The sequence below is a fragment of the Pagrus pagrus genome, assembly GCF_965226575.1.
Source record: "Pagrus pagrus genome assembly, chromosome: 15".
Classification (NCBI taxonomy): domain Eukaryota; kingdom Metazoa; phylum Chordata; class Actinopteri; order Spariformes; family Sparidae; genus Pagrus; species Pagrus pagrus.
Window position 1 is genome coordinate 12,438,630 of NC_140199.1, and position 27,014 is coordinate 12,465,643.

The window sequence follows — 27,014 nt, forward strand, 5'->3', positions numbered from 1 at the left end:
CTTGTGAGGGCTGACCAATCAGAGAAGACCAGGCTTTTTGGAGTAAGGCCTTAAAAAGACAGGCACTAAAACAAAGCATTCAGACAACATTCAGGGTATTTTCAACATTTAAGCATGTAAAAATTTCGAGTAGACAACCAAAATAAAATATAATATGGATCCTTTAGACAGACTTTTGAGTGGATAAGGAACCCACAAGGTTTAACATAGTCTTTAGAAGCCATTTCCCATTGTCGAGATAGGGGATCACAGGAACACAAAGCCACTTCTCAGGACTTCTGGGCTGCCATTTTCACAGTAATGGGCTGAAATAAAAGGAGTTTATTCTGCTTATTAAATGTTCATTATAGTTATCGTTAAATGTTGTATGGTAGGATCACTTCGTGAAAAAATTAAGTAGACTCATTTCTGACTGGACTGTAGATGAAGGACTCCCAAATGCACTCAGAAATCATACACACAAATAAAAGTCTTCGCTGTATTCACAGATATCGAGTATCACATACTTTACTCACTTCCTTTATCACACAAGGAGACGCTTCAGTAAAACTGACTGAATGCAGTATATTGTTGTGAGCAGCCTTTGAGCAAAGAGAAGGCTATGTGATGCATAGAGCCATTCTAATTAAGTATGCCGAATCTCTATTGACTCTGCTGTGAAGGCCTTTATGAAGAACCGTGAAGGCGGCTGTCAGTCACTGTGATGTGAGGTGCACACGTACCTTGCTGCAGTAAGGACACTCTCCAAAAACAATGTTGAAGCTCTGCCTGCTGGATGGGAGCGCTCGCAGCCACTGAAGGAAAAAGGACAGAAAGAGGGGGAAAAAAAAGACCACTTCATCAAATCACTACCTTGGATCTGATGTGTCCGTGTCAAGTGATAATAATGCTTGTTTCAATGCACAAGTATTACTGCACACTTTAAAGGTATATTCAAGATTTTTCAACACTGTAGTATTATAAGGGCTTTTATGTGGACATTTTCAATGTCCTGACATTTTTTATATCTCTTAGAAAAGAGATCTCAGTATGCTCAGTCTCAATGAATACAGAGGATATAAACAACGTCATCCCTGTTCAGGCAGATGGAGCTCATTTCCTGTGTGTTGTCAAGCTGCACCTCAATGATCCCTCCGAGTGCCAAACAGAGAGGCCTGTAAGGGCCTGTGACTGTCTTACTTTCGCTTCCCAGCAGCCTGGTTTAAACTGCTAAATTCAGACCTTCCATGACCTGGATAACATCAACATTACAGCTGTTACAAGTTCCTGTCTTTAACTGTGTCATTGAATTATTTACATCTGCAACAGCGATGTAAGTGATATATGTGATATATGTACAAAAAGGGCTATTAAAGAAATGAAATTCTCTGTGATTGGCTGTCTCCAGGCTTAAAATCTTAACATCTTTCCAAACCAGTTTGGGTTGTGTCCAGTGATCAAGTGAAAGATTATTTAAATGACTACAAATGACATTTTTTAAACAGTATCTTTACCCAAGCTGCTTTTGTGAAGATATTCAGTATCAGTGTATTTAAATGACAAATAAATAAGTAGTGTTCAGAGTCTGTGCCACAGTTTTGTTTATTGCCGGTGAGGAAAAACCTCTGAATCACATTTAGACCACCAGACAACACCTTACAAGTCTCCACAGAAATGGGCTTTGCCACATGTAGCTAGTATCGATCAATCATTGTGGTATAGACACGGACCAGTCCAACTCTTTCTATCTGACAAAATTGAGTTTTATTTAAAACAAGAACATCGTCATGATTTTTATAGATTTTTTTCAGTGGAAATGATCTTCATCCTTCATCATGATGATCATTCCTACTGATTGTGAATCATAATATCTGTTAAAGAGGGCATATTATGCTAATTTTCAGGTTCATACTTTTATTTGGGGGTCAAAGTAGAATAGATTAACATACTTTAACTTTCAAACAACACATTATTTTTCTCATATGGTGCATTGCTGCAGTTCCCCTTTACGCACTCTCCGTTTTAGCTACAGAGTGAGACATCTCGCCTCTGTTCAATCTTTGATGAGAGTTGCACTTGCTCATTACTTAACAGGCAGGATGTAGCCAATCAGAGGCAAAGTAGGGCGGGTCATGCCGAACAAGGTAGTGTGATCTAAAATAACGCGGCTATAACAGTAGCAACAAAAAAATTACACCTTGGTTTGTTTTGTTTTCCAACTATGGAAGCCTGTGCAGGTGTGTGTCGGTGTGTGTGTGTCCGTTTCCGTACCTCGTACAAACAGGCTTGATGGAAGGGCTGGCCACAGCGAGGGTCGTTACACACGTGATCAGGGATCGAAGCTTCGAGACGATATGAGTAACAGATCCCACACTCAACGCTGAAGGTCTATATGCAAACACACACACAAACAAAAAATATTCAGCATGCTTTCACATGTGCACTGTGTCTACAGTTGCTTAAGCCTTGGGCAGGGCCTCTGTAACCACTTAGTGTTAAACAACCTTCTAGTTACAACTCCCATGCCAACATCATCCTGTACCACCCCTCTCCCTCTCCCTCTCTCTCTCTCTCTCTCCCCAGTCCCATCATCACACACTCAATACACACTCTCCTCTCTGCTCTCGTTTGCATTTTGGCGTAATGAGAAGCTCCTGTTTTTCTGGGGCTATCCATTAAGAGAGAGGATGGCAGGTAAAAAAAAAAAAAAAAATCAACATCTGGTCAACTCAACTTTTTTGCACTCCTCTGAATGTTAATGAAGCTGAGGCATTAATCACCGCGGCGACAGCGAATAAACACGACGCCCTTTTAACCCGTCGGCAGAGAGGGGAGGGGAAAAGAACGAGTGTTTAAAAAAAGAGAGATAAATGGTTTTGCGTGATTAAAGCGATTTGATAGTGCAGAGAATTCTGCCATCTTTGTTATTCTAATGATCTTTTCTGTAAACAACCCAATTAAAGGAGAATTTGTGCCCACCTCATGGAAAAACAAAACACGGAGAGAAAGAAAAATATGGAAAAATAGGCAATAGCGTATGTCCGCCCCCTTATAACTTGAAGCTCAAACAGACACACAAACAAACAGGAGGATGCATGCATAGATATAAACGCACACACACACACACACACACACATATACACCTCCTTGAGGTAATCATGATGGGAATGGACATGTTTGAAATGGAAAGGGGGCAACTGTGTGACATACAGATTTTTCGTGGGTGGCAGGTGACGGGAATTCGATCTCCAAAACATCCCGGAGGTTGTGCAAGACGCTGGAGTCCGGGTTCCTGCCAGCAGACCACAGACAGCTCCTTCACACACTAATTAACCACATGCAAATGAGCCTGCAAAGACACTGGGGGATGATTAGGAGACTTTTACCATTGGTATAGAAAAATAGATGAAAAAAAAAAAAAATATATATATATATATAAAAAAAGGAGGAGTGTTTGTGCTGCTTCACACTGAAAAGTGGTGGAGGGAGAAGACGTGTCATGCAGGGAGGTTAATGTTAAAACCTGTGGTGAAATTAAAATCTCTACTTTACTTTTAAAATGAAGTGTGATTGTGGTTTGTTTTTTTTTTTTTTCTAGCAGCAGGACCAGTGTGCATGGTTTGTCTCATCAGACACTGATAACTCCACTGCATATAATGGTGGGAAAAAACAGAACTAGATATACAAAGTCAAATCACTGGAGAAGACCAAAACCAACAAAACTTGCTTCCTTTTTTTTTTTTTTTATTTACATAACCTGTATCTCTGTAGCGTTGGATTCTAGCTACACATTAACAATTGTTTATGCCTTTCTGACATATTTGTCTTATTTGTATTTTTATTGAGTGAGTTAATTGTCTGTGTTATTCTGTTTGCACACCTGCTTGCCTTGAATTGCCCCTTGAGAGATGAATAAAGTATTTTCTATTGAACTGACCGATCTTGCGTGTGTAACCAAACCTGGTATTTTTTCTCCCTCTATACCTACTCTACTAAAACACATCAATGAGCCACACTGTTGCACTGGCTAACATTTTTTTCTGCATCACCATGAACACACACACTGTAAATCATTTGAGCTCAATCCCACATACATAGTCCTGCTGTCACAAATACTCACTCGAGCTTGAAATATGGATTCAACCACAGCTGAAAATAATTCCCACATTTGGGGGAATCGGTTTTAATGGTTTTTTTGGTGTATTGGCAAACAGTTTGCTCTATCTGCACAAAGAGCTGATACGGAGCAACATTAGCCTTCACTTGACCACCACATGAATCTTAAAGCCTTTAGACACTGGGGGCTCTTTTTTGTACCATTAATTTGCACATCAATTATTATTTTTTTCAAACTGTTGTATTTGTCACGAGTACGTTCACAAAGAAAGGGAATATTACCCGGCGAAAAAGTGACATTGATTTCCAGAACCAGTTTGATTTTACTGAGCTTTTGCACCGCGAATGAAGGCATCAACCAATGATGTTGTGCAAAATGGATGCACGTCACAACCTTGAAATAACACAAAATAGTAACCTAAATGTGGAGCCTCGTCTGGTGCCTACACCTATAAAGTTTTCTGGCTAACAGGTTCGGTTCCTGGTTAAGCTGCTCACTGAATATGCACAGTGGAGTTTCTCCTGCTGTTCTCTGCCTGCAAGTTCACACTCTGCCTGTAGACTTTACATTGTGATGAAGTCGCAGATTTTCAAATTGCTTTTCTCGGCTTGAGGTTGAAGGTGAAGTTTTACAAATACAAAACCTCCATGGATCAAAAATTCATAACACAAAGAATGTTAATTGACCTTGTTTACAGTTTGTGTACATAGTTTTGATGTGACATATTTTTAGTATTAGTATTTAGTATCTGTTTAGCTGCTAACTGCTCATTGATGTTCACAAATTAGTTGCTAACTTTGTCTGTTAGTAGTTATGTGGGAGAATGTTTATATTGTAATTTTAAATTGATACATTTTACAGTTTAAAATACAGTTTTTAATTAGAATTTTTTTTACTCTGCAATTTTGGGATCAGCCCAAAAAATCCAGCATTTGTCAGACTCTATTAGTAACAAATTGGCAAATAGAAGTCAATAAATAATTATATTGTATTTTCACAAAGTCCAAAACCCAAGTAAAAGCTTGGTGAGGCAGAGAATCTTACCACAAGTGCATGTTGGCGTTCAGTTTATTCCTCAGTGGAGTCACCGCTGCAACAACAAAAGAAAGAAATTATTTGGTAAACTGTACGACCAATAAAAAGCTTTAATTTGATTCTAAGTCTTTTTTCATTCGTTTCAAGCACCTGCAGATACACTATTATTGTATGTAAGCCCTCAGAAAATTAGACTGTCTTAAAAAACATACTCTGCATACCCACAAACCCCGTCTGTTATTTGACAACAGCCCGGTCCAGCACAGACAGCGGCATCACCACTGTCAGATATGAGCCATCATTGCTTCCTCTGTTCCACAGGGGAGCTTTGTCTCCGTGCAGCACTCATCACTTTCACTATTTGTTATTCCTACATGCAAAAAGCAATATTTCTGCGCGACCCCTCGTATTTGAGGGTCGCCGCCTGCCTCCCGTCTGGGTAGCTGAAGTGTGTATGTGTTTAATATCTTTTGAGTTGCATTGCTAGGCAACAGGCTAGGAGTTGCATGACCTTGGGTTTACAGAAACAATGGCCGACAACCGATAGGAACTTAAATAGACAGCTGAAGCTGAAGCTCGTCGGCTTGCCCTGGTGTTGGCGTGGTGAGAATGAAAACGTGCCATGGTGGAAGCAAGTCCTTTGACATGACGACAGACAACATTCAACACAAGTTGCCTGGTAGAAGTTGAGACATGTGGAGATCAGTGAAAAAGCAGCACTGTTCCTTTTTTTTATCCACACCTAATGCCTTCTCCCTGATCTGATCTGAATAATGGTGGGCACAGGCTCAATTTGTACTTTATTGCCTGTGTTGATCCTCGGCTGGCAGATTATCAGGTGACAACGGGCGTCTGACCTCAGTGATATGGGCCTTACCAAGAGGCTTATGACAGTCATTCTCATTAGTGATGAAACAATTAATCAATTAATTAATTCCTCTATGTTTCTGATCAATTGTTGCCAAACATCTGCATGAGATCTGCTGCTTCTCACTTTTCTCTTTTAACGATGTAAATGGAAAATTTTGTGGAAATTTATTTGGATAAAATAAGGAATTTGAAATGTTACTTTGCACTCCGGGAAATGTTGTTGGGCCTTTTTCGTGTTTTCTGACATTTTATAGACAACAAGGCTCACAATGCAACTACATGCTCAGTCACAACAGCATAGCTAAAAGCAACAATTTTAATCGGAATCACTTTGTTTCAATGTAATCGCTGCAGTCTGTGGTGTTTCATCAGTTGCTTTTTCAGTTTTGTTGAACTTAAAATACGTTTACCAATTACAAACCTGATAGCAAGGGTGTAATGTTCACAGGGTTTGGGAGGAACATCACCCCATCACCTTTAAAATTCCAATTATATCCCCTCTCTCACACCTTTAAGCTGACAAAATCAAGATGAGGAAATTTTCTAAGTCCCCTTCAGTTATCAGCATGAAATAGCTCCTATGAGTGGTGCTTTCTCGGCTTTTTTTTGCACTGGGTTTCACCTCTCAGGACACACAGAGGCCCGAGTGAGGTTAGTGAGTCCGTACAAAGCCTGAGAGGAAGATCTGCATACAGGTTGTTCAGCTTGGAGTTAGATTTGGCAAGATCTGTATAACTCACTCAGATAGAAAGAAAGAACTATATTATTATTTGGTTCAGGACAAATTTCAACCCAAACCAGTGAAATATAAGCAATTGGTGAGGTTTAGAATAACATACAAAGTATCAAAAAAATTCTGAAATTCAGTTCAGAGGGTCAGAAATTCAAAACCAAAAGTGTTTGGAGAATGGTTTGAATGGAGAGTCCAAACAGAAGGGAGCTGTTATTGGTATCACTACATCACCAAGCTTCCAGCCTCTATTTCAGGCAAAGTGGGTGCGTTTTATTCTTCCACTTCCTGGTGTTACTGTTCACTTGCTTACTGCTTTGTTTGTCAGTTAAGTCAACTTTTCATTGGTGACTGTCACCTGTGAATCCTGAAACAACCTCAAAAAACAAATTCACTGGCAAACCTCATAGGCACCAGATGACTTGCATTATAATAAGGAAAGGATTTCACACGCTGTAATACAGTGTGTCAGTTCTGAGTGTGTATTAGTTCAGATATACTTATCATGCCCTTGCACTGCCTGAAAACACACTTTCAAGTGTTGCCATGTCTCTGGGGTCCTACCCACCGTGCTCGGCTCCCAGCAGGCAGCACTCTGGCAACATCTCGGGGTGTCTGGGATCCACCTCCACTTTGATGGATACGTTGTTTCCTGCACACACAGATGGAAATGTATTGCTTCATTATCATATGGTTTGATTAATGTTATGTGGAGATAATCAGTTCGATGATCAATATCATCTGTGAAGTCTATTGAGATACTTTAGTATATGTTTTCTGGGCTATACATTTAATTTGTGTGACTTGTTTTTGACAATGCTGAGATCTCTTTTCATGTGTACCGTACCAACAGCGATCCGCCTCATGGTGTCGGACCGGCTGGGTTTTTCTGGCTCCAGAATCCAGGTCTTGCTGTCAATCTCGTCCAGGACGTCCCAAAACTTGGTTAGGGACTCCAAAACCAGTAGGAATTGGTTGTAAAGCTGGTCCAGAGTACTCTAACAAACAAGAAGACAACAAGCACTGAAACAATAAAGAATTCCAGGGTGCTCCAACAGCATCCTCTTCATTGTTACTGAACAACATTACCTGCTAATTTCATTTCTTTCATTGCAAGATACAGTAGTAGCAGTCCATTTCAACAACTCAAACGAAACTGAGTTTAAGTCCCTTTATGCTACATAACAAACTATATTCTATACTGGTGGTACGGCGGATACTTCTGTATCTTTTAACAGATGGCAGCAGTGTGAACAGACTTTGGTTGGGGTGGGTGTTATCTTTTAGTATCCTTTAAAAGTATCCTGTGCAGATATCTCACTTCATCAATGTTACTGATACTAAGTCGATGGTCGATGTTCTGGGAAGTTTTAATCACCTTCTGCAGAGTCTTCCTGTCCTGACGTGCACTAACCATGCCAGTTAGGATGCTTTCTATTGCTTCTCTGTAAAAGTTGACAATAATTTGGTTCCAGAATTTAGCCTTCTTAAGTTTCCTTCCGAAAGTAATTAGGATTCATCATCTGGGATTATAAGAGGTCTTGATCATCACCTTAGGAACGGTATCGTTCACCAATTTCCCAACAAATCCTACAACAAAGTCCGTAAACAATTAATGTTATTATTAGAGCTGGACCTGAACATATCCCAGTTTACATCACATAAAGCTTCCCGCAGAGCTGTCCCTAATTGATCCGTCCAGCCAATCTCTTCTGCTTAACCAGAAAATCTCATTTCAGCCATTGAAACCAAGCCAGAGTGCCAGATTTGCTAAAAGCTGAGAGAGCCTGGTTCGTATGCAACCTTGATCGATGTGCACACCCTTCGAATTTAGCGCTGTTGAAATCCTCAGTCACAATGAGGGCTGCATCTCCATTATTAGCTTGGTAGCCAAAAAGAGCATCATTCAACTCAGACAAAGCAAGTAGACTGCACTGAAGATCACTGAGACTAATTCTCAGGAAAGAGAGAACTGTTGGCATTCAATGGTCAGGAGCTTCAAGCTGGGTGAACAGAGGAGACACTATCTCCCAGTCCCCTTGATTTTCATATCCCCAGCCTATGTCTTACGCCCAGTTGTTTCCCTAAGTGCCTTCTTTGTGTCTTCACACCAGCATTTTCTCCCTCTTTAGGATTGTGCTTGGCAAAATAGACGATGAAAACATTTATTTTGTCGCATGAATCCATTCCAAATATCAAGTGTCTGTGGTATGTGATGATAGCTGAAGTGATGGGTTCAATCTTTTAATTTTATTATCAGTTTGTAGTTTAGTATTTAATTTGAGTTTTTTATACAACCAAATGAAGAGTGCTTCTACAACTACTAGAGTGAACTGAAAGTACAGACAGCAGCTGACCGATTGGTAAAAACTCAGAACTTGAGGCACACACACGCACACACGCACGCACACAGAGAAGAGAAAGGGAGGCTGATAGAGGTGTCGGAGAGCAATACAGATGGAATGAGAGGGAAAAAATTAGGGGAAAAAATGAACCAAAAATTATGGGTCATTGTGCCAGCACAGTGCACACAATTAAGCATCGTCCAGGTGCTGAGAGCCTCAGCAATTACAGCCCAATTAATGCCAGTGGCATGATTATGGTTATAGCTCAGTATAACTACGCTAGGCCCAGTTCAGAAAGAAAAAAAAAAGAAAAAAAGAATAAGAGCTGGTAATTGAATTCTTGCTGTATCTGTGAGAAGAACATGAGTGAGAGCAGAAGTCTGTAAGAAAGTATAAAAGAGCCTGAATCTGAGCTGAGATATTATCTATTTATGCTATCTCCCACTGACCTCAATTTAGCTCTTTAAAGCAGCCAGACCGAAAGAATTCACTTCTCTTTGAATGGATCCTATTAAACTGTACTGTTTTAACCTATTTTCAATAAGTTATGTCTCACTGAGCAGCTTCTGATTTATAAAGTGATTAAGACTAAAAAAACACAGATGAATCCCCACAGCCTCAGACTACTCTCACCCTATAGGTGTTTTTAAAATCACAAGTGAACACTTAATCTGACATGTTATGATGAAAAACATGTTTGTCTTATCTATGTACACTATGTGTTGAAATCTACTGTAAACTGACCAACTGTTACTGTATTCTCTCTGGCAGTACAAGTACAAAGCACAATAAGGTTAAGTGATTATTAATCGTAGTATGTCAGTGAATACAGCATGTGATTGTAGAAAAGTCTATTCACATTTGTTTTGATAAACAGATCACAGGTCAGCATTGGAATTGGATCCGAGCCACCAACCCAAAACAGCAGTATTTGATGACCTGGTGACCTCGCGATGAGACTCAATCAACTACCGTTCTCCAAGAAGTTACACATTTTGGCTTAAGATGTATGGATTTGCTGCTTTTCTTGGTTTTTTATGATAGCAATAAAGAGTTTGGACAAAATCTGTTGGACATTTTCTGTTGGACAAAATCAGAAACGTGAAGATGTCACTTTGAACAGATTTCCACAAGATTCGGATGGAGGATGGGTCTCGGTCTTGAATAGACACATTATATTTTTGGGGCTGGTCTGGATAAAGGGACGGATCCAGGAATTATTTCTCACTTACTTTAACATTGCAAGATAGGGACATTTTCATAAATTTGTCAGGGAATAATACATGGATCTTAAATAATGATTAAGCAAATATGGGTGGTTTAAATTTAATAACAAAAAAAAATTATACTAATAATTTAGAGTGATACAGGGCTATCGAGTTTGATATTGGAATATGCATGACTGGCAGAGGTATGCGTTTTACTGAGTGCCAGTCTGGTTCATTTTTGCTTGAAAAATGACTGAAATGATAATCAAAATAGATATCTTTATATTATATCATTATTATCTTTCTTTAGATTGACTAATCGATCAATCAACTAGTCATTGCAGTTCTTCACTATATGGTGCTAAGCTACAAGACAAAACACACAGACACATACATACTGTACGGGCAGGTATTGAGTCAAGCTATGATGCACGTTCAACAGTGGTTCTGTTTCTGGTGTTTACACTCACATTCACTTTTTTATTCACACTGAAACCTCCTGGATGTCTTAATTCATGCAGAATTTGGTTGTTAAAAATCACCCTTGTGTAGCCTGCGAGCACAAAGGACACAAACTACACACAGGTTTATTTCTCTTCCCATTCTAGTTCCACACAAATGCACAGAGTGGCATGTCCTGGCCCTGCAACAGAGCAGGCAATAATTACTCATTCAAATGAACATGTCAGGACTGTCGACAGACAGGCCCTTCCCCCCGCCACACACACACACACACACACACACACACACACACACACACACACACACACACACACACACACACCAGACAAAACACACTTGGCACAGATGCAAGCACATACACATACAGAAACGCACATATACACACACACACATATACACACTTCATGTTGCAGTGTAGGAGAGATCCATCAACGACCCAGCAGGCAGACAGGCTCCATACGGTAGCGCTGTTCTAAGCTGGTCCTCACTGTACGCCTGCCATGTATCAGCTCAACAGCGCACACACATGTGCACGCACGTGCGCACACACACACACACACACACACACACACACACACACACACACACACATTTGCATCTCTCTGCTCAAATTCTCTTTCTCACTGTTCTATGCTCTGATTTTTGTCTACACCGTCTCTCACTCTCTCTCACACACACACGCACACACACACACACACACACAAACACACACAATATTTGAAACACTATAAAGAACAATCCAGTGCTCAGATATGGAGCAGTAGTTTTCGCGATGGAAAAAGAAACTGCTGGTGTGACACCCCCTAAGACATATATCTGTATGTGTGTGTGTGTGTGTGTTTTTGTTGAGTGAGTACAGACAGACACACAGACTGAGAGGCAGTGACAGAGATGACAAGCGGAGTCGTGGGTGAAAGAAGCAAGACGGCAAACAACAGTAACGAGGAAGCAAAGAGATACAAAGAGCGCACAGCTGGTTTTACATCAAAACAGTTTCATGCCAATTATAGTGGACTACATTTGAGGGGCTGAAAGAAAACGTCTTCATACAGCAGGTGGAGAAGTGTTTTGTCAAATTATGCAATAGGTAGCACAGGATGAGTCAAGTTTTATTTGTGTAGCCCTTAATCACAGTTTGAGTCTCAGAGGGCCTCAAATTGTCACATTACAAAACATCAAACATGCCTGTCCACATTTGAGGCTCTGAGGCTTTGCAAAAAAGAACCTAAAAAATATCAAAAACATCTGACAAAGAAATAATGTGACAGACTTGGCATAATAGAGTCTCACAATATAACAGCTGGAAATTTGTGGCCTTGAAATGTCTATTAGATGTCTTTCCACTGTGACCTTTTAAAAATGCTGCATGTCATGGCGATTGAATTTGGCACCGTTATTTACCGACCTGAAACATACAGCAAATAAAAGGATAATAAAGGACAAGTTGTGTGAATATTTAAAAAAATAAATCACAAAGCAGACTGGAGTTATGGTTTATGTCACTCGTGCAAGGGCAGAACTTGTACTTTGGAGAGGTGGGGGTTGTCCTACCTCCCAATTTTACAGTTTCAGTTTCATTCTCTCTCTAAGTGTCCTCTCGACTGTTCAGCTGCCAAGCTACAGATGAGAGAAGTGAGTTGATGAAAGTATTGATTTGCTTATCTGAATAAGCCTACAGTGAGGTTTATAGCAAAAATGCTTTAGCAGCAGCAAAAAGTACTGTGAAAGTTTCACCTCTCAGGCTACACAGCTGCCTTTCTCTCTTATAGGTGGAGACCATTGACATATATAAAGATGGAAGACGCCAGGTGCGGATTGGACAACAGGAGCACCGGGACAATTCCCAGTAGCCTAGCAGGCTGATTGGCCCGGAGTGTCAGGTCAGTGTTATAAAATGCAAAATTAAGAATGGGTAAATCTGGGAGAAAACACCACAGGGCAGCTACAGTCCCTTAGAACTGTACACCGTCCACCTACCATGTTGTAATTGCATGTACGTACACATCAGTCAGTGTGGGAGTGCATGTGGCCATGATGTGGCAAGAAAATCAACAGCACAGGAGAGAGACGGCACAAGAGAAAGAGGGGGGGAAAAGCGGAGAGAGAAAAAAGGAGTCTGGGTGGAAAATGCCGCTAAACGCTGTAAAATTACAGATATCTTCACAAGCAAGGGACACTGTTTTTTTTTTTACAAACAGGAATCCACCACTTCTTTATGTCCATCCCAACTTCTGAAACCAAACAAACACTTACTGTGCTGTGTGTGTTCCGTGTTTGCTTTTAAAATGCAGAGATCTGAATAACTTAACTTACTTAAAACATGACGGTTGCATTAGAAGTACAGCAGTATCTAAAGTAATTAACCTAAAGTTTTTTTAAGCTTCTATATACAATTAGAGCTTCTATGACTAGATGAGAGAAGCATTGATCAAGTCAAATTGATAAAAGTTAAAAATCTAACATCCTAAAGGACAATACTGATTTTATTAAATTAAAAATGTTAAATGCATTATTTTGCAGCTGTTTTAGGGACTGAAATGATGAAAAATGTTGTGAGAAGATCATAGAATGAATACTGACACAAGCTGCATAGAATGAAGGTTCATTATTTATACAGTACTTCGACCTTCACAAACTTGCTGACCATTTTCATATTTGTCAAACTTTAAATTGAGTCCAAAAGTCCAAATATTTGACCTCAGAAATAATTAAAGTTTATTTCACTGTTCAGTGCTAAAGTCTGGTTCTCACAGACTTTTGGTTCAGTTGTGTAAATGTTCGTACTTCTTTGTTTCTATGGACCCTCCTAACAGAATAACACCTTTTAGCAGCCTTTCAAATGTTCACCAACAACTTGATGTAGAAATTACAAATACTTCTGGTAGATACAGTTTCTGTGTACATGTACATACCTGTGGTGTCCAGGTTATGACCAGAGGGACTGGCAGGTCAGCTGAGCATTCAGGAGCCTCTGCAGGGTGCTATGGGTGTAGAAGATGAGCTTAAATTAATATCTCATTACACGTAAAAACTAATTGATCTTCTGAAACCCTTCAAGTGTCCAACAGCAAGCAGGGCAGCACACGCTTGCTTTCATGTGATAATATGGGGATTTCATCACCAAATGTTTCAATATGAAGTTTCCTGACATCTGTCTTTATTCAATTCAATTCAAAAAACTTTGTTTGTCCCTGGGGGGTAATTCAAGTTACCTCTCCTCACACTTTCAACTCACCCCGAGTGTCAGTGATCCACAGTAGTTTGATTCAGAATTTCTCTCTCTGTTCACCTTCAACATCAATCTACTTCCAGTCCTTTCCCTGTGCTACTCCTCTCTCACTCCCCTTCCATCCAAGCCTCCATGTGTCCATGCCAGTGCTGCCTCCTCCCTAACTGTGCCTGGCGAGGGATGACCTGTCTCTGGATCTGGCGGAAGCAGCTGGAACGCAGGGAGGACTCCATGCTATTTTTACCTGGTGCCAGAGGGGTGAGGGGGGCCAGGTGGGCAGGTGGGCACAGAGTGGGGTCCAACCACCCTCCCTTGTCCCTGGTGGATGTCATCTGGGCTTAGGTATGCACCACCGCACCATGCCACTCACCCACACCACCTACAATATGCAACCCCGCTGTAAGATGTTTACACTGCCAGCTACTAGATGCTCCATTCTGAGCTTTAATGAGTTTTAATGAACTGTATTTTATCCGTCTACTGCAATTTATACAACAGAAAAAAATATTTTTATTTACAGTATTTTTAAAAATGTTTATATTACCCACAATTCATTGCAAATGTCCTTACATTTTACAATCATAACACAAGGTACATTTATTTATTATTTTACATCGAACACGTCAATTTGTCAGAAATCACACATTTTGTTGGGGACCCACTCAAATGACCACCTGTAGGTCCCGGGGACTCATGATATCGACAACCTAGCAACATCACTGTGATTTTCCATTATAGGGATAATTGTGAATATCCTCACATGAATGACTTGAAAAAGCTGTCTAGTTATAATACAAAGAGTAAAATTTGACCTTTTAAGCAGTTTTACATGTTGAGTCAACAGTTTCACTGACATCTCTTTTAATGGCAGTCAACCATTGATGTATTAAGAGAACTGGATACACCACAACTAAGCAAGACCCCCAGGAAGACCCCAGGCTTTGAAGCCAAGTTGACATAGTGGCCGCTCCCTGAAACTATCATAGCAATGAATAGGGCTGTGTCTCTGACATTTTATCCAGTCGTCATTATACATCCATGCCACTCAGCCTTTCTGCTAAATTGTGTCAGTGGCCACTCGTAGTACTGCAGCAAAATAATCTCCTGCAGCCAAAAAACATTTCCCCCATTGACCACCACTGTAAAAAGATACATTTGTAAAACTGGTGACAGGACACCTCAGAGAAAAGTAGAAAAGTGATTTGTATTGATGTAGTGATGGCATTCAAGTCAAACAGTTTTCTACTGCACTGAGGGATTACTAAATATTGGATTAATAAACATAAATAAAAGTTGACATTATCAGACTGAACTGTTGGCTTTTCACAACCTGTCTGCTTGTCTGACTGCTACTGTTTCTTGTTCCATACTTTATCGTTGCAATGTCACTGTGTTTTCAGTGGCAATGTTAATATTCTTTTTGGTTCTTAGAATGGGGTCCAGGGACCAAGATGATCAGATTTGAGGTTGCGGATGTAGAAATATAATAAACTGACTAGTAGAGAGTCTCATCTGGATGCAACTACAATTCTATATTAAAATCAACCAAAACTGTTACGTGTTCCTGGGAAGAAATATCATTATCATATCAACACACTGTCACCTCTTGTCTGACAATTTGGAGAAATGTGACACGCGAACATTTCAAACTCTCTGTAATACACTGCCATTTCAGCGACCTACATTTACCTTTACCTACAGTGGGCAAAGGTTTTGTGTACTTCTCTCAATAGCAGTGAGCAGAAACAGCAGCTATGCAGATGAGTGTGGGTGTATTGGTTTATCTCTATGCATAGAGGAAGATTTTCTATCATGCCGGGGTCTATGTGGAGATTTTATCTGTACTACATCTCAGTCACAGCGGGTTATCATGTCTCTCCACACCCTCTCCAGTTTGACCTAGATTTTGGGGCGCAGATGTAAATCACTGATTTGCTATCAGCAATTTGAGCATCCAATATGCGTTTGGTGAAGTTGGCCTGTTTGGATTTGGATTGGCTATAGGTCAACATCAAGCTGTAGAGTATTCCATTTGATGATGAATAATATTCAGTGTGAAAATTATCCAGTCCTCACAGTAAACTGTGTGTGTTTCTGTATGTGTGTCTTACCTTAGACTTGAGTTTAATAGTGAGGATGTGCTCCCTCCCAGAGGAGTCCTCTGCCTTCAGTCTCAACGTTTGGAACTCTGTGTTTATGAAGAGCAGCCTAGAGATGGACGCACACAATACATATGCAATAAATCAACATCCATTCACAGAGAAGGGTACACATAACTCTGTAAACTGACATCAGCCATCATCCACCGTTAATCACTGCTGCAGAGAGCAATATTGAGACATCAACTCTGCCTTTAGATTTATCGCTGCAGGTTCCAACACCGTGATATTAAATCAGGCTACAGCTCCACAATCACGCCCCAAAACACACAGGACATAACTATAGGCTTTTCTTTTCCAAATTCCAATTTGCATTCTTCTCCAGCAAGTGTCTTTCTGATGCTCTAATGGAAGAATACCAGGAATCGTGCATAAAGAGATCCAACCGCACTGAAGCTGAGAGCATTATTTCCACGCTGAGTAACCATCGAAACATCCTGAATTCTATGCTTTCTAATAAACTGTAAGCGGACACGCTGACGCTTGCTCTTCAGCTCACACGCGTCTTTACCTGCCCCTTATTTGGTACTGTGTATGCACACATGTTCTCAGGTGAGATTGCTCACTTTTTTAGCTACTTTCATCCTCGGGTCCGGGAGAAACTATGTGTTAACTTCTTTTTGACCACTTGCCCAAACACTTGCGAATGAGGTGCTAGATTTACTACCCCTACGTGGCATTTAACTTCCCTGGGCAAGGCTGCTGAAAAGTGAGGCTACAACAGTAGCCTCCCCCAGTCACTTGACCCTTACCTTGCATCTTGCCCGCGCCGACCCAGAGTCACTACGCACTTGTCATAATGTGAAATAAAGTGTATGTGGCTCCACTTCATTTTGACCTCATCCCACATGGTATGCTTGACCCTTGCCCTATCGCTTGTACCGCTCGCTTTCTACGACCTTGGCTCTGCCTCGAATACACAGCACCACTCACCAGCTAGCCGGCTGCCTGTCATCAGGGGCAATGATCAACAGTAGGTCTCCCATAATCAATAAAACAAGGCCATTTCAAAGCACAAGGTTGACCAGGAGAACCGGTCAGTTCAGTTGCTGTCAAGTGGCTAAATGACACTACAGAAGCTGTCGCGGACATTAAACGTCATCATGCTGAACACAGGGATTCATCTACTCACTTGTCCGTCTTCACAGGCGGACTTTTAGTTGCAAATTATTGTAACTAACTTTACAATGTGTAGACTGATCAATTTACAGAAAACGTGTATAATATTTGTGTAGTGAGACGCTTCATGGTCGTGACGTTTAGGAGGGAACCGGGGCGATGCCAACTTTGGGGTTAGCCTACAAAAATCCGTCATCCCTACGACACTCTATGCTAATCTGGCATGCTTAACAACAATAATAATTTCATTTTGATAGTACTTTTCCTGCTTAAAATGCTACACAGCTCAGTTAAAAAGAAAGAAAACTTAATGGGGAACCCTGCTACATAGCTTCCTAATTCGCATGGTGTATGTTAGCAAGTCAGCTACCTACACAACTTGCATATTGAAATCCAATCACAATGCAAGCAGAATCATTAATGGTGAAACTGGGACATTAATGTTGAAGTCATTTTATCAGGGCTTTGCTTGAAGAAACTTTGGTGGGACACATGACTAAACAATGATTACAGGAACAAGCTTCAGCCTACATCAATCTGCCTCTTTTGAATAAAAAAATGCAATACTAACACCACAAGGACTTTAGCAGATACAGGAGACTGATTCAAGCTCTCATAGAATTATGTGTCTCACAGTGACCTTAGGAAGGGTTCATATTTTCAAGCTTTAGTCAACCTGTAAATCAGACCCCATCCTTCCTGAGCTAATTATAACCTATTGAAGCTGAGGACAAAACACTGTCAGATTTACTGCTGCTCCAGCAGTCACTTCCTCCCCCCCCCTCGAGTCCCTCTCCAGTCTACTGAGACCTGAAGACTAAAGACTGGTCTGAGACAAAGGACTGGGACAGTCCTTCTCCTAGATTTACAGTACAGCACGATGGACGCTCTATGCCGAGGCTGACATGGCTGTATATCTGCTGAGGATTTATGGAGTGTGTTAGAGAGGAGTGATGTGAGCAGTGTGCTCAGGAATGACACACACACACACTTAGGGAAGTGATGGAATGATGCGAGACAGTGTCGGATGTACCCGATTCATAAAAGTGTCTGCTCGTTCAAACACTTGCAATCAAACGCAGGCAAAGGGCAGCAGTGCTGAGGCATCATACACACACTAACATCTGCACATACCAACACACAACATCATGATCACACCAGTTCAACTCTGTGTCCCTATCATGCTGACCTGATACATTATTGCTCCCAAGTTTATTCACTTTCACCGCCCTCGATCTCCCTCTCTCTCTCTAAACCATCTGCATGGTAATATCCATTCCACATTTTAGGAAGGCGTCAATACTGATATGGGATATACATAGGCCAAAATAATCTCGCAGCAGTTTGATTTGAATCGACAGTTCCCAGGTTACTTCATAGTCTCAGGTACACATTTAAAGAGAGTACAGGCACATAAAACACCCCTTACTGCTTACAGCAATAAATACACAAATCTGTCAAGCAAGACCAGTTAATAGACCTTTGCAAGTGAGGGAAGTGACAAGCATCTAAATGAACAAATCAATAAATATGAAGTTGAATGGTTGAAATAAAGTGCTGGTGATCATGATTACATGAATCAAAAGAATGGTGGTTCTCTCAAAAGAAAAATCTGTTTCCCTTTAATCCTATTTCACTCGCTACACCTGAGTAAGTCAACGCATATCCTTTGAATTTCTGCAGTTACCAGTCTATAAAACATGGCTGGCGAACACAGACTGCATGTTTTTTGCATGATTTTGAAAAGCCACATATTAGACATGAATCTTTTACTACCAGTGTTCTACCAGAGAGACAATAGCACTTTGCACATCCTGCTATTACTGTGAAAGGTTACATGAATATGACGAACTGTATATATTGAGTTGGATTGAATTAGAGAAATCCAGACGAGACCGCACATTATTCAGAAAAAAGGCATGTTTCATTTCAGTCATTGTGGAGTCAAGTCCCACTGACGTTTGTCATCTAAATGTATTTCACACTGCTTTTAACTGCTAAAAAATAAAGATGATGGGAGGCTGGAAACTGGATCTTGAATGGAACCTGTTATCAGAACTCGGGCCCACCGTCAACTCTGTGATTCAGTACTGTATGTGTAGATATAGTGGAGTAATGGAGTCCTGAGCAGAGAAGTAGAGCCCGACTGATGCTGGATTTTTGCAGCTGACCTTAATGGCGACATTAGGAAGTTAAAACAATAACAAAAACTTCTGATAAAGATATATTGGCCAATATTCTTTATGTGTGTGGACAACTTTATTGTCCAAAATTACATCAGTACACTGGTACTGTAATCGTCACTGGAATTAGAATTGCTAATTTATTGTATAAATGACATTCAATATATTTTTCTGCATAATGTTCTGTTAAAAAAAAAGAAAGAAGAAAGTTTTCATATCACCGCAAACTGGACAACAATGGCTGGCCATGCGTACATGTTAATGCATGCGAGTGTCTCTCTGTCCGTCCCTCTCCTTTTTCAACATGGTGACTTAGCAAGAAACTCTCATATTACAGATTAACAGTACACTTACATATGGTTCTGAAAACATTTTAAGCCAGATATAGGCTATGCAGTGACAGAATACTGACCCATATCAGCATTGCCCAATTTTTGCCGCTTGATCTGAAATAAATCAACCTCCATTTAAAAGCAGGTCACAAAACGGCATCAGACTCGTCATAAAGTCAGTCTCATTTTACAGCTAAAAGGTACACAAAAATATGGTCTTACACTTTGATCAAGTGTTGCGCAACAAGGGCCAGTTGTGATACGTTGTGTTATCTTCAAGATTCTCTGGAGAATAGGGATCATTCCTCACTCATAATTTTGTGGATATGCGCCGTATCAGGCCAAATATGGATTCAGTATACTTCATGAGGACATATACTATCCTAAGATACCAGACATCTTATTTTTGTCATGTATGTGGTCCAAATATGACCTCATTTCTACAGTACCTGGGATGACATGAACTCGAGATTCAAGTACTATAAAAGTGGTCCCATACTGGGAGTTGGCTATCTCCAAACATGAAACCTGGGACTCTCTCTCTCTCTCTGATCGGAGAGTATCACCATGGAGATCATCATATTTGGATCATATCTGAGAGTACTCAAGCTATAATATCTCTGGGTTCTTGTTTTTTTTAAGCGCAGTAAGGAAATATTAAAAGCAGGGTTGACATGATAGTCGATTTCCAAGTGGACATTAAAGCTGTAAAACAATGAATGTGCAGAATGCCAAAAAAAAAAATGATGAGATGCAATATTCAGCTATATTTCATAAAGCAGATACAGTGTAAGTTAGACCGCTTATTTAATAGAGGACAAGTCAGAGCTCAGTATCGACCAACTTTTAAGGCTTAGAGCAGATTCAGAAGTGATTACGTTGGTGCATTACTAACACATATTTCCATCTCGTCTCCTCCGAGGTCTCACACCCAGGATAGCAGGGACTAGCTACTTGGCCATGATGGAAACAGCGTGACAGTCAGATGTCCTGCTGGGAAGACTGATGAGAGCATCCCATTTGCAACTCCACAGCCAAGTGAGCTGCTTCCAGACAGCGCACACCACGCACATTTGTGCTTATATGTGTGTGTGTGCACATGTGTCTGATTTTTTTGTGTGTGTGTGTCGACAAAGTGATTAATGAACAGTGAGATCAACACATATGTAGTGCTCGTGTGTGTTGCATGAGAACTACGGTGGAGGAAACTGAGGACGCTGTAAGTCACATGCACACAAACAATGTATATGCATATAAAGCGTACAAGAACACTAATCTCATAAAGCAAAGACACACCTATATATTAATTAGCTTGGTTTGCAGCCTAACGGTGCTAACCAGGACATTTCCATTACTTACAGGACGTAACTGCATAAATCCCAACACTATTTGTCATTGAATTTACATCACATGATTAACCCATTAAGACCAGATCCAACGTTTGCGTGTAAAGGAGTCATTTATTAGCTGGCCTAATAATGTAACGAAACAAATAAGAAAAAAAAAATCCACTTTAGAAAGCATCTAATCCCTCAGCCCTGGGTCTGGTTGGCCCAGCAGAGCCCTGCAGTCATAGAGCCGATAGAAGTGGTCTCACAAGATCAGCAACACGGTGTGACAGAGTGCTAACACTGTGAGAAGAGACGACTCTCTGTACGTACACCAAGAGGCTGCGAACAAGTAGTGCCAGCTGTGCCAGTAATGAGCCCAGGAGCTTCTAAGCTCCAAGTGATCGCCACTGAGTGATGGCGGCTGACCTACTTGACCTCATTTTCCATTAATTAACACGTGCTACGCCATCTCCAGCCAATTAAGATGACCACACTCTCAAATGCAGAAATGGAGACATACGGAGAGAGAGAGGAGAGAGAGGGAGAAAGACTCACTTACCTGGCCCAATCAGCAGACAGAATTACAGCTGAAAACCCCTGGTGGCTATTAGCGCGGCCCATACCAATTAAGACGCTAAGCGAATCTCGAGTGCTTTGGAGATAGAGGCCCACTGTGTATAATGCCTCCTAACCGTAACACGACACTGAAAATGATGTTGGTCCCATTTCCAGCATAAAGCATACCTTCACCCCCCCCACCCCTTCTCCTATTACAACCTGAGAGTCTTCAATTAGAGCCATTTGCATTTTGCTAATATCATAATTGTAGCCATGGTCATTAATAGGAAAGTGGAAAATGAGTGTAGTAGTCAAGGCTTAATCCGAGCTGGGGGAGAATAGATATCTTCCTACTAACTACCCCCTCCCCCTTCTCTCCTGACGAGTGGAGAGACGGTATTAGCCGGGCCTGTCACCGCACGTGGGCTGAGAGTTATTAAATGTGACCTGGATTTAACTATAACTCAATAACTAAAAATAAGGAAGTCATTAAGAGCCATTCGTTAATGTGGAGCTGTGTTGTTGCAGGCTCTCCAATCACTTTAGACTGCTGGGGGAAGAAAACAAGTGCTGCTCCATATACTAAGCTGTTTAGAGCGGCAGAGGTTTATAGCCATACGTTCACCTCGGTTTGTTAATCTTACCTCTGGGGAAAATACACAAGTCAAGATAACCTATATAAATAACTTACAGTTTCAATAACAACTTTCCTTGTGTATGGCTTGTGAGTTGCATTTGGCCCACAAACTCTGAGGTGTACAGGAGAAGCTAGCAAGTTCTCCATGTACAAGGTGTCTACAGGTATGAGACACTAACATTTTATGCATTTAAGACATGCTCAAGATAATTCTGAACCAAATTTAAAGGAAAGGTTCACCCAAAAATGTAGATTCTGTCAGTCCACAAAACATTTCTGGAGCTTCAGAGCAAAACCGTGTTGCAGCATTCTCCTCGACAGCTGGAGTGGATGGGGACAACCAAAAAAATTCATAAAATGGCCCCATACAATTTAGCATAATCCAAGGCTCTGGAAGCCACGAGATCCCAAACTGTATTTGAAAAGACTTTATTTCCACCCTTTTTTAGGCTGAAATATTCACTGTAGTTGCTAAGCTAAAAGAGTTAGCTTAGTTTCTCAAACAGGCTAACGAAGGTGTATTCTTCTGCAGTTACAGATTAAGCAGCGTTCAAATCATCATATTTCAGTATTCAGGTTGACAATCCTCACTGTCATTGTCTTCCAAACCTAACATAAGTGGTGGTGCAACTTTTTTATTTAATTAATTTTGATTTTAGGACAGGGTCTACGCCATCCTAACTTAGGGTTCCTTACTTTGTCTAAAGTGTAACCACAGGTAACACCGACAGCTTTCTGTCAAAGTGGCACATAGAGCTGGCAAACCTAGTGGTCACAGCCAAGTTTACCAACATTTGACAGCTAGTGGCTTATGTCTTTTAAAACCTGGTCCCAGATACATTGACAGTGCTATTAGTAGTCACTTACTTGGCCCATCCAAGGGTCTCCATCTCAGAGATGAGCTGAGAGTAATACTGTGGAGGCGGGATGGAGCGGCACTCAGGAAAGCTCTTCAGACCCACTTCCTGCAACGACGGAGAGAATGCTTTGTATTTTAAGCCCAGCTTACTATGCACATGATCACAACTTCACCACACTGCACCATTATCTTCTGCTACAAGCAGACAACATGAATACAGCTAGACTGAATCAGAGCCATTACGTCTTATGGCATTGTTTGGTGGCAAGCATGTAGACTGGTACACTATTCATTAATCTAATGCAATTTTAATATACACGTACATATGTGCCTCACAATCAAGGCTATTGATAGCGCCTGAAGGTTCCCATTTACTCCCTATTCATAAAGCAACCATGTCAAAGTGACCGTGCTAACCACTGTGTCATTCTCCTCCTTACCAGGACAGTCTTCAGCTCCAGAATGAAACTGACAAGATCAGGCGACTGCTGCAGCCTCTGTGAGAAGGCAAACAAGAGAGAAAAGACATCCTTGAATGGGAGGATAATGAAGTGACAGTGTCTATTTTTTTTTCTTCCGCCAGCCAGCCATTCAAATCAAACACAGTGTTTGTGATTAATGGGGGCTGCCACCAGCTTTAATAATTAATGATAGCTTAAAGGCTGTGAAAATAATGAACTTTGCAGCCCGGGGTGAAATATCAATCTCATCCAAATAACCCTGAGGGGCCACATAACAAATAGGGACATTTTCCAGGCGATGTTAATTAAACAGTGAAAAATATTTTTCTCTACTTGTGAGCGAGGCGAGCCTGATGGGTGACAGAGAGTACAAGAAAGACACCAGGCACGATGCACAGAACACAAAGGAGCCAGAGTGACATGACAAAAAACATGGATCACAGGACCGTCAACCTGATCTCAGAAAGAGCTGGCAGACACAAAACCACAAAAAATACCATGACGCAATTTGCAGCAAAATATAACACAGGGTTCTGTGCTGGATGCAGAGTTTACCTGCTTCACTATGTGCTCATACCCACGCAACAGGTGCTTAAGCCGCCAGCAGCAATGCAGCCTGTAAGAACGGAGGTGTGCACAGTTACAACAAGTGAAATAGTGAATAAAACACATACTCTGTTCATGTAGCAGCACACTTCATAATGCCACACTTTGGGACATCAATTTGTAAAGAGCATGATTTCTGGCAACATCAATATACTGTAGATCTTATAAAGAGAAGGCGTGATGATAGTTTATACCTGCCCCGTGTAAGCTGACGATCTGGTGGTAGAAGTATTCTGATCCTGAAGTCTCGTTCCTGTGAGAATAGTTACATGACTGTAAGTTACATGACAGGCACAAAACACAATTATAACTCAACTGACCTATGTAACAGTCCCCATTGCAAACGTTAGCCAGCTGCATTCACTAAAAATCATTTCTGACATCATCAACTGACTCAGAAGAGAACACGTGGTATGCCAAACTCCACTAGGAAAATTACAGGAAGTTACTGTAGCTGTTGGCAAACTGGGCATCACTTCAGCACACACATAGACCGTAACATTCCATTTAAATGTGGCTTTTTACAATCTCCAGTATTTCTGACAACTTCAACTAGCGTCTGTTATGTGACATCGTAATGCAACCATTAATGTGTGTGAAAATTAATGAAAAATAAAGATTTTTTTCTAAAGTAGTGAGTATTAGACGTATGCCGAATTTACCAGATGTTCGTATACTTTTGTGAAAGGTTTGAAGTTTTATTGTACTACTTATCTAAATGTGTCCAGAGCGAGTAATCATTAAATTGACAAAATGTTGAATGTAGTTTGGAAAATCGCTGTTTTAGCTAGGTAGAATACGCGACTCACGCATCAACTTACCTGGACTGTGATGAATCCGTCATAGATAGTTTTCTCCTTGTTGAGAGGTAAAAGCAGCGGGTTGTCTTTAACCAGTGAGGTCTCCATCGCACTAGCTGTTAATCCTGAAGTTAACCTGAGTTCATCGGTCAGCCTCTCAGTCAGCTGTGGGACCAGGAGCGCTGCTTCCTTAGCTAACGGTTAGCAAGCCTGACGGACCAACAGTTGTTTTAAGATTTCTCAATAACCCGAAAGCCTGAACAAAACACTTGAGCTTCCATACTTCAGTAAGGGCCGTTCAATCGCAAAATTTACCAAGAAGTCACTTTTAGTGGAGGAGTTTTAGCCAAGTCACGGACCTGTAACCAGGTCACAGTTTGCGAAGTTGACGGAGAGAGCCTCGCGCCACGAAAAACAAAACAGACAACGTCACAGCGTGAGTCACACAGCTGCATTCAATGACTGCAAAAAAAAGTCGGAACTACAGAGAGGGCACATGCGGTGAGGCGTTAAAAGTGTGTAAATAATAATGTGCGTTATCATCTGGTTGTATATTCACTGAGTATTTGCAATGGTTGCAATGTCCATTTAGTCATTATTTGTAATTAACAAAAGCGCTTTCATGCAGTGTCTGATGTAGAACCTCTGAAGAATCTTCTGTTGCTCATATGGAGCATTGGAAATTGGCATGAGCTGTCAACTATAGAGCAGTTGCACTCACGGGGAGCTCAGCAATGCTTCCTCTACCCTCTTGTCTTTTACCTTGCCTGATATCACCTCTTTCTTCTGGTCTTTCATCGTCCCCCTGCTCAGGTTATTACAGCATGGGTTGATTTACAGGTTGTTCTTTGAAGGGGAAGTTGTGACTGTGACTGAAAACTGACTGGGAGATTAATCACCGCAGCACAGTCCAATTTTTCTGCTGAAAAATGCCATAAAATATATTATCAGGTAAGAGCAGAGTGAGCTGACTTGTCTTGGCCTAAAGTTATGAGATTGCAATAGGATAATGACCATTTTTTTTCTCATAACAAGTGATATAGATTTATGCAAATTCCAAATACTCATGTTGAGGTGTTTAAACTGTCATCTTCACTTTATAAATGTCTCTCATTAAATGTCTTTCTCATTTCTGTCGTACTTAAACTTTTCTTATTTTTTAGGAATAATGTAGGAAAGTTGACAACGCACTTTAGTGTGTGGTATAAAGGCAGATATGGGGAATGACTCCGATTCTTATACGCTATTTTAATTTCATTCATTAACTTAACTCAAAAGATGACTTGAGAAGATTGTGTTCAGCTGACACTATGAGCAGCTGCTGTACACCTACTCTAATCTCCCCATTTAATTGTGTATGTAGCTTTAAATACAGTCAGTGGTTAGCAATATGTCTTAGATAATATAGCAAGTTTAGATAACAAATGAAATGATGTTGCTCCTAATATGTTTGTTTACTGGTGAAGAGATGTAAATGTTATTCTCAGAACTAACCTTGGAGAGCAATTATTGTATCCTTTATCCTTATTCAAGTTACCCGGGGGCTAAACCGGAAGTTAAATGGCTCAGTCGGCAGAAGTCTGAATGGTGTACGCTTTATGGGCCCATACTGCGGAAGATCCGGGTCATTTTCATCTATTTATATGGAAGAACTAGATACAAGATGCGAAGATGGCGCAAACCAATTAAAACTGCTCGCTTAGCGCATTCGCCATAACATTTTTCTAGCTTCCCGTTTTACTTTCTGGTTATGCGGCCCATTGAATATGTGCAGTAGAGTCTGCCCATGAGTTCTGGCTTGGCCCGTTGGCTTTACATTGTGATGACGTCACAGATTATTAAATAGCTTCTCTCAACCTCAATGAAAGTATGGAAAGTAACAGTTTTACAGATTTTGTATTGGTGGTCAATGGAGAAAATGTTTTTCGGGCCACTGGGGAATTTTTTGCTGCAATACCACATGTAGCCACTGGGCAGGATTGTTGGCAGAACTG

General features: G+C 40.8%; 1 protein-coding gene across 2 annotated transcripts; it reads right to left on the bottom strand.

The window, feature by feature from the left end:
- Positions 1-89: 89 nt before the first annotated feature.
- Positions 90-25,434, bottom strand: fancl (FA complementation group L). 2 transcript variants are annotated; one of them, XM_084375655.1, is made up of 15 exons: positions 25,336-25,423; positions 25,042-25,230; positions 24,415-24,473; positions 24,170-24,230; positions 23,594-23,650; positions 23,162-23,259; positions 16,087-16,183; positions 13,659-13,727; positions 7,579-7,729; positions 7,300-7,383; positions 5,141-5,186; positions 3,190-3,271; positions 2,251-2,367; positions 723-794; positions 90-305 (listed from the first exon to the last, which is right to left on the bottom strand). In XM_084375655.1, exons 2-15 carry the CDS (start codon positions 25,126-25,128, stop codon positions 270-272), a joined length of 1,116 nt encoding a protein of 371 aa, XP_084231781.1. In that variant the 5' UTR covers positions 25,129-25,230; positions 25,336-25,423; the 3' UTR covers positions 90-269. The 2 variants fall into 2 exon arrangements, with proteins under 2 accessions (XP_084231781.1, XP_084231780.1); XM_084375654.1 differs by having other exon boundaries at positions 25,042-25,434.
- Between the last annotated feature and the right edge of the window lie 1,580 nt (positions 25,435-27,014).